General features: G+C 31.7%; 1 protein-coding gene across 2 annotated transcripts; it reads left to right on the forward strand.

Moving 5' to 3' along the window:
- The first annotated feature begins 209 nt into the window (after nt 1-209).
- LOC143228229 (uncharacterized) lies at nt 210-4,859 on the forward strand. 2 transcript variants are annotated; one of them, XR_013015276.1, is made up of 3 exons: nt 210-954; nt 1,798-1,929; nt 3,255-3,389. XR_013015276.1 is itself a non-coding variant. In XM_076459523.1 (2 exons), the coding sequence occupies exons 1-2, from the start codon at nt 237-239 to the stop codon at nt 3,533-3,535; spliced, it is 999 nt and encodes a 332-aa protein (XP_076315638.1). In that variant the 5' UTR covers nt 210-236; the 3' UTR covers nt 3,536-4,859. The 2 variants fall into 2 exon arrangements, 1 of the variants encoding a protein (XP_076315638.1); XM_076459523.1 differs by lacking the exon at nt 1,798-1,929 and having other exon boundaries at nt 3,255-4,859.
- Nucleotides 4,860-13,663: the final 8,804 nt, after the last annotated feature.

The raw sequence follows: 13,663 nt of genomic DNA on the forward strand, positions 1-13,663 counted from the left end.
GAAAACAGTAATTTTACTTTTCTGGTAAACTAACAGGATATTATGCATTTGATGCGTTTCTAGTGATATATGTATATTTTGTCATTATAACTGTTTAAATATTTATTTTATTAGCCTTATAATTTTGCTTCTCAACATATTTAGTTTAAGCTATGTTTTATTATTGATCGTGTGACAACATTTAACGGTTACAACTTTTTGTAGGTTATCGTCTGAGAAGGAAACAGTATAAAGCAATGGGAACAGGAAACATGTTATTTAAAAGATGTCTAGAAGCATATATGATGCCTTACATTATAGACGAAGGTTTTACTTATCTATCAAGTAACAGCGAATTCTACAACACGACTGTTCCAAGCGAGAACATCTGGAGAAAATTTGGTCTCCCAACGTCTCCACGCTCACTTGGACTCATTTCGTACGACGATTTTCATCAACAGTTTAGCTCGTGTGAACGTTTGCAGCTGGTGACAGACCTACTACACAGTGACTTTTTACCGTCTCAAAATATTTCTAATCTCGATTGCTATTTCAGTACTTGGCCAGGAGAAGTGGGGCAAACAAAGACCAAAAACGGGCTGAAATTGGACTTACTGCATGATTGCATGTGGTCTGGTCGTTACACAGACAATTGTAAGCAGAAAGATTCAGATAAGTGTGAAGCTGCCATAGATAAAATTTTTCTTCCCGTATTATCTTCTCCACCTACTAGTCTTTCTACTGCGTTAGATTTAGAGTCCTTGGCCGACGACAATTCTACCGAATTTGTAGATCCTTTGAGTACTTTGTCTTGCATATCAAGTTCCTTGCGTAACGATCATAGTTATTATCAACAGCATTGTCAAACCTATTATCAGGACTACAAGAAGTTACATCAGGTTGGCTCATCATTTAACTGTTCTATTGCAACACCTGGTCTAGAGCACCTTGACAGCGATACTTCGTCAGATTCCGGTAAGTAGTAATGATAACACCAGAATGATATCAACACATTACCGTAATCATAAGTAGTGCACAAAGTAATCGTAATGCTTGAATTTTGAAACACTTATTTATAAAGAATTCACTTGATATATCTATTTTCCCTAATGTCAATTCCACTTACTATTATAAAGACATTTAGGTTAAAGACATAAGTGCAGTGGTGACATTTTCCATTTTTTTATTATTTTGAATTTAGACCAAGATAAAATTATTACGTTAAAAAATAAAAACAGAATTTTTATGGATTGTCAGTATTACTTCATGAAAATTTAGTTTAATATTTATGATTTTTCAAACTTAACTTTGTCTTATTATTATTATTAGGAAATGCAACAATAAGCTATAAAAATTAAAATCCGACGTTTAGGCTTAAAGTCGTCAACTGAAACTTTAATACACAAAAGAGTCTCGTTTTTTCTCTGCAAAAATTTATTATTAACCATCACTAAATCATTGCCTCCTTTAAAACATAACAATTTAGAAAGTGAGGTAAGAATATGAGTTTTAGAAATTGAATTTTTTCTTTAGCATAAATCTCATCACTCTTTAAAAAAAGTTCTTTAAATTCCGAGTAATTTTGTAACGCGTCTTTATCTGTCGTCGTTAGATTTGAACTAATATCTTGTAATAATTAACTTTTATTCATTATCATATAAGTATATGAGTACATGTACATCAAACAAAGTCGACAAGGAGAAGTATGGGATGGAAAAATGTAGGCAACATAATCCAATATTTCTCAACAATCATTTTGTATTTGTAAAAGCATTTTGCTAACAATATTTTTGAAAGGTGTTTTTATGTGATTGACAGACTAAACAGACTACGGTGATTTCTTTACGTGATTGACAGGCTAAACAGACAACGGTGATTTTTGTACGTGATTGACAAGCTGAACAGACTACGGTGATTTCTTTACGTGATTGACAGGCTAAATAGACTACGGTGAGCATATGAATGTCCCATAATCTTCTTGTTTGATGTTCTTAAAATTAAAACAAGTAAATATACAACACTGTTCGAGAGAAACCTGGTGCCCCTCAGTGGCTCAGCGGTACGTCTGCGGACTTACAACGCTTAAATGCGAGTTTCGATACCCGTGGTGGGTAGAGCACATATAGTCCATGGTGTATCTTTGAGCTTAACTTGTGCTAAACAACAGAAGCCTGGGCAAGAAAAATTGCTTTTGTCGAATTATGATATTTTATTAAAAGTCACATATCTATCTATATATATATATATATATATATATAAACTCATTGACGAAAAACTCTTTCTAACAATAAGAATTAGTAATCGTTATAATATATTCTAATTACATATTACAAAAACTATAAAGTTTAAAAATTAAAGCATCTATCTCGACATTTAATTGATATGGACCAACATTGACACAGGTATCACCATCTATAGTTAAAGAAGCAAAGAAATTAATTTGTTTTCTGTATTGTTTTTAAACAAATTACACAACGCTAAAGTAATATAAATCGAATGAAACAATGTAATTTAAACAAAGAGCAAGTAAATTAAGAACATATTTTGCTTTTACAACACTTCGTTCCCCAGGTTTCAAAACTGCATAAAAATAATTCATTCCTATCTCATTATTAGTTAAATCAAATTGAAATCTTCCTACAATAAATTCGAAAGCGAATATATATACTTATAAGTAATGAAAAATAACACATTTATGTAATGTTGAAAGCTTTTTATTAATACTGAATGGTGTTACAATTCTTAAGACTAATTAGCTGATGCTAAGTAAAATTAATTTAAGTGAAATTGAGCAATAATAATAACAAGGCACTTCCATGTCTTGCACGGTTTCACTCTCAGTGTTTTTCTCTTATAGTTTGAAAAGATCAGTAAATATGTCCTCGAATATCAAAATTTCGTAGTGTAAACATCACATGCTTTAAAAAAACAATAAATCTCTGATTTTAGTAACTACAAACAGTATTTATATTTACATTTCAAAACACCATTAGATATAATAATCCATATGATTACATTTGAAAATTTATTGAAACGTTATGAATTGAGGAAATATATATGTAAACCCTACAATATTTAGTAGTGTTATTTAAAGAAGAAACATTATGTGAGCCTTCTTAAGTTTCAAAGAGTGAGATTTTGATATATACAATTCCAAAATCTTAGTTTTTTTTTCAATCAAATAAAAAAATCCTATATGTATGTATTTGCTCCTTGTTTTTCTCTATCGTATTGTTTGCTTGATTTAAGTACCTTGCTTTCATTTACTGTTTCAGGCGTGAAGATAGATGTTGTGACCGCTGAAAATATGTCAACTAAATACAAAAACAAGGGAAATCAACGAAAAGAACCAGCTAAACACGTTTGTAGTGCTTCGGAATTGTTATCTTATTCCATACAGAATGGTAAACTGGTTGCTCGTATAGCAGTTAAACGGCTTGTATTATCAAACAGTGACAATGATTCTTGTTTTGTGGTAGGATGTATTAAACCATTAAAAATACGACAATCAAAAAAGAAGTTTGAGGAAGCCCAGGTTAAAAAAATTATGGACTAAGAAAAGTTCAGATTCTGAAGATCCAATCCCAATAAGAAAAGACCACAACAATATGGAAAGAAAATGGAAAGATGATTTATGTTTCACCTTTCAGAATCTCAGAGAAAATGTGCCGGAATTAAAGGATAATCTCAAAGCCCTTAAAGTAATGATATTAAAACGAGCAACCACATATGCACATGAACTACTCAGTACATGTGAGTTATTAGAACACACTTTAAAAGCTAAAGCTGAGAAAAAACTTGAGCTTGAACGGAAGCTCTGTCGGCTAAAGAACAGCAGCTGGGAATTCTGAGGTAGCTAACATTCTACTGCATTAATATTTTTTGTATAGACAGAATTAACTATGTGTTTGAAGTTTTAAATGAAAAAATACTTCGAGCATTTAATGTCCCCTTGTACTATATAGTAGTACTATATTTTATTACGATATTTGTTTGTTTTTGAATTTTGCGCAAAGCTACATTAAGGCTATCTGCGCTAGCTGTTCTTAATTTAGCAGTATAAGACTAGAGGCAGGAGAGATAGTCATTACCATCCACCGCCAACGAATAATGGGATTGACCTTAACATTATAACACCCTCAGGGTTAAATGGGCGAGCATGCTTGGTGTGACAGGGATTCGAATCTGTAACCCACAGATTACGAGTCGGATGCCTTAACCATTTGGCCATACCGGGCCTATTATAATGATATTATCGAAGCAAGTTATTACGTAATCTACCATCTAATAGCACAATACAAATAGCCTTTTGTTTAGCTTCGTGCTTAATAACAAACAACAACAACAACTACGCAATCTAACCTTGGTTTATCATCTTTCAACTATAATTCAAACTCTAGTTACAAAATATGCTCTCAAAACTTTTATGTCCATTAACGAAATAGAAGTATAACTCTTAAGAGTTTCATCATTTATCTGTGCATCTGAAATAGACATTGAATAATTTGGAAGGTAAGTTGATTTTTATGGACAAAGATTCTACAAAAAATAACACGTTCTTGGCATTTCTAAGCTTATATTAAATTTATTATGAAGTCCTGTAAAATAAAATAAACTGTTGGTGATCTATTACGTTGCTTGCTTTTCAGTGCATTCCTTGTACAGTTTGTCTCGAGATTGATTTATCGACTTAAGTGATTTTGATAACCTTAATTGAAGGTTATTTTTAGAATTGTTCAAATGAATTTTACAAATTCGAATTAGATTTTTGACGTGCCTTGTTAGTTAATGTTCGAAATTGTGGATTTTCTAATACATTTCTGGAAATAATTTAATAACTACATTCGAAAGTACTGAAGCATTTTAGTGATAGCAATTAGCTCTGTAGCTTGTTCATGTAAGTTGTATAACTTAAAAACATTTTCTGATGTAGAAATAACTTATAACATAAAATCGGTCTTGAAAAAGGTCGTATGTTTTCACGTTGACTATATAATTGTTTTCTCCTTTAGCGATTTCAGAATTAATCTGCGGTTTCTAACTTCCAGTTGATAAAAATCATTATTTTGTAACGAATTTTCTTGAGAAATTTATTAGTTCATAATTTTCATTTTATAATCACACAAACGTCTGATAAAAATTTGCTCTAATTTTGTTGCTAACACTGCTGAGACATATCTGTATCAACGCACTTAGTTAATCTAGTTACGTTTGAGATTGTATTTGTCTATTTTTTCAGCTATGAAATGTATGGTAAATGATACCTATCAAACAGTTTTCTTGTAAACGAATCGCAATTAATTGAAAAATATCAAATCAAATTCGAGCCTATGATGATAACAATTAAAAAAACGTTTTATCAAGTATTATGAGGTTCGATATTCTAACAATGTTGAAGAAATAATTTAGAAACTATAATTTTTGTATCATATTATTTTCCATCTGTGTTTTTGTTCTCAAATTCAAAAGAGTGATGTGCAGTGTAAATCAAAGTTATTTGTTATTTATGCTCTAATTCATTCATTAGAATAGTTTTGCAGCTCAAATACCATTACGTTTGTTTTTAAAAGTTGAATTAATAAAAAAAAGATCATGCTATGGAAAGGCTATCGAAAATTTGTTTTATTGAATTATATCAACAATGTTTTATGGTTTATTTTACTTTTATTTATTAACTTCGTAAATGAAACTTTAATAGCTTTTTTGCGTAATTCTTTAAAAACAGGATTTTTATGGCATTGAAAAACATCAATTTACAGGTTTGGATACCTCCAGTACTTTTTACTAAAATATAAAAATCGACAAAATAATAAGTCTGTATAATACTTAGTTTCTTGTTCCTGTTCCAACTTTTACATAATCATTAAATTGTAAATGGTTGTGTCTAACAAACGTGATTCTAAATAAAACATGTTATCCCACAACGTATGTTCTGTTATCGTTTCTAATATGCATATTTAAATATGATTACACGAAGAAAAGTGTTTAACTTATTACACTATAACTAGCAATATGCTCAAATATAAAGTGAGTCACTGATAGCACATTGATTTGCTGTTACGTTTTTAATAAATCTACCAATAAAATTTTGACAAACGACGCATACTGGTTTTCTAACATGAATATATGCATGGACTATGTAAAGTTTTAAATTAAATAGAAGTGATGTAGCATATCACATGACTGACGTTTTCCTATCAGATTTCCTTTTGTTTAATAAAAACAAGTGCCATACTAAGAAATATGTAAACTTAGTTACTGATGACTTATCATTAGGAACATATGTTTAAGTCTCAAAATCTTACGGCCAATGAACATAAAAAAAAATATGCATTTTGCGTTGTTAGACTCAACCACTTATTTGAGTAGAGCTTCGAAAGATGAAAATTAGAAAAGGGGAAAATAAAAACCTTTTTAGCACTTAATATGGAAAATGTGAACACTATGAAATTAGCCTAAATACTAGCTGGTCAAAAGTTTAAGACCATACCAAAAAGAAGTTCTAAACAGAGTAGGAAATGCCCAACAAGAGGTCTCAGTAGTGAGTTGCACGGCCATCATTACGAATAACTTCAAACATTCGTTTTAGCATGGTCGATATAAGCGTTTGTAGAAGGCTGAAATGTTATTCTAAGTGGTTAAGTAGGCTTCACGAAGATCATGCACTGTTTGGAATTGACGTCCATTTCTATAGACTTCCCTTGCCATCCACCCCAAACATTTTCAATAGGGTTCAGTTCAGGCGAACACACTGGATGGTCCAAAAGAATCACGTTATTCGCCATGGAAAAGTCCTTTGTCCTGCGGGCACTGTGGAAAGATCCAGTCATTTCCACACAAACGAGGGCCTTCAGTCAATAAAGATGCTCTCTCCAACATGCTAATGTAGCCAGCTGCTGTTTAACGCCCCTGAATAACCTGAAGCTCCATTGTTCCATGGAAGGAAAAAGCACCCTAGATCATGATGGAACCTTCTCCACTGTGTCGTGTAGAAAATGTCTTCGATGGGATATCCTTATCGTGCCAGTAATGTTGGAAGCCATCTGAACCATCTAGGTTATTTTTTCTCATTAAAGAACAAAACCTTCTTCTACTATTCTACGTCCCATGTTTGTTGCTTCTCAGCAAAGTTTAACCAAGCTGTTTCGTGGTGTAGAAAAAGGCGTGGCCTTTGAAGACATTTATGATTTTTAAAGTTTTTCTCTCAAAGATGTCATCTTGTTGTTCTTAAGCTGCATTCTGCGTCCGTAAGGACCATGATCTGGTTCGACGATCACCTGGTGTCTTACCGGACAACCCGTCGAATCCTTCTGTTCAACGCCCGCGAAATTTTCTTGGGCCGACCACTTGAAATTCTCGTTCCGTATTCCTCAGGGTCTTTTAAGAAATTTGCAATAGCAGTTTTACTACGCCCAATCTCACCAGTGATGAGACGTTGAGAGAGACCTTGCTTTTGCAGCTCGACAATTCTGCCACGTTCAAACTCTGCCAACTTTTAACCCTTGCCATGTTAACCGTAACAGATATATTTCTTTTACTTTCAATTTCTTTTTTGATAATTGATGACAATATCTTCGCTAGTAGTGAATAAGTTCTAGCGTTTGAAAAATGTTCTCAAAATAATGATTTTAAATTGTCTGTTCTCTCTAACATGGGCCAGGCATGGCCAGGTGGGTTAATTCGTTCGACTCGTAATCTGAGGATCGTGGTTTCGAATCCCCGTTGCACCAAACATGCTCGCCCTTTCATCCTTGGGGCGTTATAATGTGATGATCAATCCCACTTTTCGTTCGTAAAAGAGTAGGCGGTGGGTGGTGATGACTAGCTGCCTTCCCTCTAGTCTTATGTTGCAAAATTAGGAAAGGCTGGCGCAGATATCCCTTGTGTAGCTTTGTCCGATATTCAAAACAAACCAACCCAACTTCTACTTTAAACAAGCTGACTAATAAAATCAAAAGAAAGCTGTAAACAATGAGACCGAGAATGTGCACAGCTATCAAAATATACCACTCTTACTTTTTTACTTATAAAGACGACTGATTTTTGCATCAGTTGGGTATTATCACTATTAACTATATTTTCGGTTATAAAAACAGTCTCACAAAGTTTGGCAAGGTTAGAAGATATTTAAATTACTCTTACGTCTATATATCAAGCCATAATAAAGATACAACAATAACTATAATTAATAACGTTAAATTTATCAAATATTCCTACCAACACTCAACAAAATTATAAAATCTTAAGAGTAAAAATAAACAATATGATAATATGTTTTTCACATCTAGTGCCAAAAACAACAAAACGATTTTAATAATGTTTGTAGGAGTATGTGGCACTAACCACTATAAATCTCCAAATGGCTCAGCATGGCCGAGTGGTTAAGGCGATCGACTCGCTATTTGATGGTTGCGAATTCCAATTCCCCTTCCCACCAAACGTGTTTGCCCATTCAGCCGTGAGGGCGTTATAATGAAACGGTCAAGAGTTGGTGGTGGAAGGTGATGATTAGTTGCCTTCCCTCTAGCCTTACACTGCTCTATTATGGACAGCTAACACAGATAGCTCAGGCGTACCTTTGCGCTAAATTCAAAACAAGCAAACAAGCCATTTAATTTCCAAATTCAATAAGGACTTCAACGATTAATGACCTTTTTAAAGATCCTTTGATGTTGTTGGCAAAACAAAACAAAATGTGTCATGAGATATGCCAGTCTAAAATGCAATTTTCCTTTTACGTTTATTACATTTATTTTTCATGTTACATAGAAAGAACTTAGTTATATTTTAACATTTAATGTTACACTACGTCGTTAAAAGAACAAACGTTTAAAATAACGTGATATACATACCAAATGCTCACTAAAAACTTTGAAATCAGCAAACGATGTGCTTGATTTGTTGATTAAAGTATTTTTGCATACATAGCTCAGTCGGATGCTTTATTATCTCTAGTACCACATTTAACTATTCTGAAACGTACTGACCTTGGATAAATGAGCATGGACTATCCATTACATCTACCTGACCAGAAGGTAAAGGAACTAATAAACCAATCAAACTACAGAAGTAACTAATCAGCTTGATATATTACTATGTGTTGAGTTTTTATTTTATTTTGAACTGTAAGAGAATAGTTCAAATTTAATAATAGGTTATATCACGGGTTTTGTGATCCAGTTAGTAATACCCTGAACTTCGATTACCGGAAACTAACAACAAAATACTTAGACATCAACCAAGCATAGACCCAGTTTTTTTAAGGGATATAGGTGAATTGTAGCTATCCATGAAATTTTTCGATTTTACACAAAAACTTGCGTAGATTAGAGAACTATTTGCAAATAACAGTCTCCTTCATTTAGTACTGTTTACGTAAACGTTCCTTTTACGATACAAGCTGTTCCGAAAAGAATGTTCACTTGCTTTTCAAAACTTTGCAATGTACACTATACTATGTCTACCGTGACTAAGCCTGTAAATACGTTTTAAAATTTATTTTAATTGAACATACCATCTGCTTCCTATTTGAAACAGATAGAAACGAGGACAGCTATCTCATTTTAGTGTTAATTCCTAGTTTTAAATAGTGAGAATTATTTTTAAAAGTTTCAGACGAATTCTTTTTATACTTTGCAATTTGGTTTTAAGGTCGCAGGTGAAATTAGATTCCTTTAAGGTTTGGGTTTCTCGTAAACATTACCTTGGAAAATGACCGCGAAAGTAATTTCAGTTGAATATCATCCAGATATTCTACAGTGTAGCCAAACTCTTAAACTCTTTAAGATATGAGTGTTAAGGTGATCATGATATTTTCATCATTAAATGACTAAGATATGTCTTAAGAAAATATTTCGTTTATTTTTTCTTATAGTAACAGTTTAAAAGTTAAGCGTCATTTCTGGTGCATTTAACAAGTTCTTATACTACTAGTAAAGGTATTAAAATTCTAGATAAAATAATTTAATATGATAAAAAATTCACTTTAATGTGCATCACTATATTAGTTAATGTAACGTATAATGGTAAACCCGTATTTTTTTTACTTTGTTTTTTCACATGTAAAATCGCACAATGCTCTTGCTTAGTCAATGATTGTTTCTTAATTCTTATTCTTGGTTGGCCCTATTTATGTTACACTCATTTCAAAGAGAGTTTCAACAATTTATATTAGTTAGTATAGGTTGAATATTTGTTTCAGCTAAATACGTATAACTAAACTTATCACTGATGTAAGCGATCTAGGATTGTGAAATACTACATTAGGGCCTTGGTGTAAACTGACACGATACAACTGATTCCCTCCCCTCAGTCCGTAAATTTGAAGACATATTCTTATCTGTGTATAAGGATTTTGTTTGTATGTTCATTGGTGTTTGCTTATTTTTCCTTTACTGTCTGTGCTCAATTTATTCTGTTCATTTCATTTCTGAACAAGCAGTATTCCAATTTTTATTTCGATACTAGTGTATTTGAATATAGACACATTTTCTGCTTCGTCTCTCGTACTCATGTTGAGCTTTTACTTTTAAATTTTTTACCTTATTTATTATTCTTAATATTTAATTTCTTTTTTTCTTTTGAGTCTTTTAGAATAATACAGTTTTTAGTTACTTTAATAGCTCTAATATTTCTCAGAGAAAGTCTTCTAATGTCTGTTTCTCCTGGATAAAGCAAAATCAGTTTTAGTTCATAAGTAATGTCCTTTGATCACTTACCAACAAAATGTTTTAATTATTTCAGTTATAATAACATTTAAAATTTATCTACTTTATTCTTTGATAAGAAATAATGTCAAAGAAACTTTGCATCTTAAGAATTTTAAGTAAAAAATTATGCTATTTAATATCTTACAAACAAACAAAAACATAGAGCCTTTTATTAAGCAGTAGACATGGTTGATAGAACTCAGTGTAAAATCCCTTTTACACCAGCAATATTTCAGTGATATTCGATAAAGTTTTTGACATAAACGGTTAATCCGAGTTTGTGTTGGTTTAACCATTGATAGTGTTTTGTTTGCTTGATGTTAAGTATAAAGTTACACTCTTCATTATATTTCCTCTTTTCATCGAGAGATTCGAAACCTGACTTTTAAAGTAATAAACCATCATAATTACCGCCAAGTCACTGAGGGGGCCTATAGATAAAACACAATGTAGTTCAGGGATGTTAAAGTTAGGTTTGCATAAAGAAGATAGAAACTAGATGTCAGTTGTATTATTTTAAGTAGGTTGGTCTTGTTTGTTGGTTTTTATCCAAAGCTACACAGCGGCTATCTAAGTTTGAAGGTATTGATTAGAGGGAAAGTAGCAAGTCAGCGATATCAGCGATAAATAGTGCCAACTCTTGGGTAAGACTTTTCAGGCCGAATCCTGGATTACGGTCACTATATTAAGGTCCTCGAACTACGATGTATTTTATGTAACATGATGTAAACCACAAAACTTCAGATTAATAGTACAGCAGACTAACCACCAAGCCGCATTCATAAGTTTATGTAAAACATAAGAAACTCATAAGGTGAACGAAAACTTAACTGAATTTTGAATAATAATGGAAGGTATATGGAACAATATTTCACAATTGTAGAATGATAAAATTGTTAATAGCATGAAAACAAGCTATCATGCGTGCGTAAAGTTAAAATATAATATACTAATACATTTCACAAATTGTTAGATTTTCTCTGATAAAACTTTGTGACAACTGTATTTGCATCCTTTGTGAGTTTCCATAACTAGCTACAAACTGTGGACAAAAATTAAAATTATTAAAAGAAAAAGTAAGTTTTTTTATTTCAATTTCAAAACGTTAAACGTTACTCACAGATAACACTTTTAACTTTCAGTTATGCATGCTGCAGTACACATAGCTGAACCTATTACAACACTAGCTTAAACTAAAAGAATTAATTAACAAAATATTCATACATAATTATATACAGAAGTAGTATGAATGTTCGCTCATATCTATAATTATGTTTTAGGCTGAACGTTTATATATTTCTGCATCACATTTCCATGTGTCCATTTCATCTTTCCTACTGGTGTTTTATTTTACTACTCATTTACATATTTTTTCTATATTCTTTCTTCAGAAAATAGTGGCTTATTTGTAGACCAACACAATGTTCCAATTATTTTAAAAAGATAGTAAAACGCATTAGACTTTTTTACTTCAAATACTTAAAATATGCTTCCATATTTTCATACAGTTACCGAGGTCGAATCACACCCTATTAAATTAAAGACAATAAATATGAATCACGATGTTTAAGTAATCAGTGTACTTAATAAGTATTGTAACATATTTACTATTATATATTTCAATTACTATCGACTTTTGTTTGGAAATGCATGTAACTTATAATGTTAAACATGCGTTGTGAAATTCTTGCCTAGTATCTAAATTTGTAGAAGATTATTGAGTGTAAAAATGAACAATGTACTAGGTGTGTAAGTAAAATAGTGTTTCCAACTGAACTTTCGCCTAAAGTATAAATATCGACGTACCAAAAGACAGTTTGCATAATATTTTTGGTTTACTACACTTAGTATATTATATACATCGGAAGTTATAACTGTGATAAACGCTTAATGATCCGAAGACGACAGATATTTGACCAAGAATATTTATAGATTTCGAACATTACAAAATCTTTAACTTCAGGGAATTGACTTCGGACGTTAGTATTTCTACGAGTACATCAAATATCTTCCCTGGTGAAAAGATAGTTTGTAAACTGGTCGAGGCCAGCCAAGAATAGAGATAGCTAGCTTCTCGTCAAGTGATGTGTATCTGTGCATCGACATAGAATTAATTCGTTCATCGTCATCCGTCGATAAAATATTCAGTTCCAGATCAGATATAGGACTTAAGGTTGTTTATAAATGTGTAAAACTATTGTATATAAACCATTATTTGTAATAACTGTTATTGTAAATTGTATTATTATTTGCATATTAAAATATATTTATCTTAAAAATATATTGTTGTATCAATCTTGTTGGCAAATATCGTGAATTTCATACATTCAGTTAGCTTTTAATTTCAAATTAAAGCATTTGGCTATTTGAAATCATATCACTTAACATAATAGCTCGGAATCTCGTTTGGGATAAATTATAATACGTAACAGAGTGAATATAAATGAGACATAAACTTTCATTATCTGAGTTTGAAGAAGACAATATCAAGTATTAGACTAGAACCATAATTACTATGTCAATCGCTCTTGATCAGTTAACACGTAAATACGAAAAATATAGATACAATATAGTTATGTATTTTACAAAAACACGACCCTAACCTTGTGAATAACAAAATAATTGGAGTGAAAAGTATATCAAATGTATATAAATAAACCGAATTTATTCAGTAGTAAGTTAAAAATTTAGTGTTTTGACAATCATTTATTTCAGTAGAGTTTATTGAAAATATATTTCGTTGATACTTTTGACCTTCTATTTGCCGTTGAGTTCATAATTTGTGATTGATTATAGACCAGGAAGACAGGTGGTATGTGTATAGGTGATGCAAATTAACAGGCATAGCCATTGTAATATTAGGTCCTGTAGTTAATTTGTTCTGGTTGAATAATTGGTGTTGGACTAATTTAGACTGCCAGCTCGCTTTGAATATAGATGCCATAGAGACCAGAATTTCTATGTAGAATATAGCT

The sequence above is a fragment of the Tachypleus tridentatus genome, chromosome 10, assembly GCF_004210375.1.
Source record: "Tachypleus tridentatus isolate NWPU-2018 chromosome 10, ASM421037v1, whole genome shotgun sequence".
NCBI classification, from domain to species: Eukaryota; Metazoa; Arthropoda; class Merostomata; order Xiphosura; family Limulidae; genus Tachypleus; species Tachypleus tridentatus.

Coding starts and splice junctions, on each gene's coding strand:
- LOC143228229 (XM_076459523.1), top strand. CDS start 237: ATGGGAACAGGAAACATGTTATTTAAAAGATGTCTAGAAGCATATATG. Junction 955..3,254: donor CGATACTTCGTCAGATTCCG/GTAAGTAGTAAT, acceptor TTACTGTTTCAG/GCGTGAAGATAGATGTTGTG.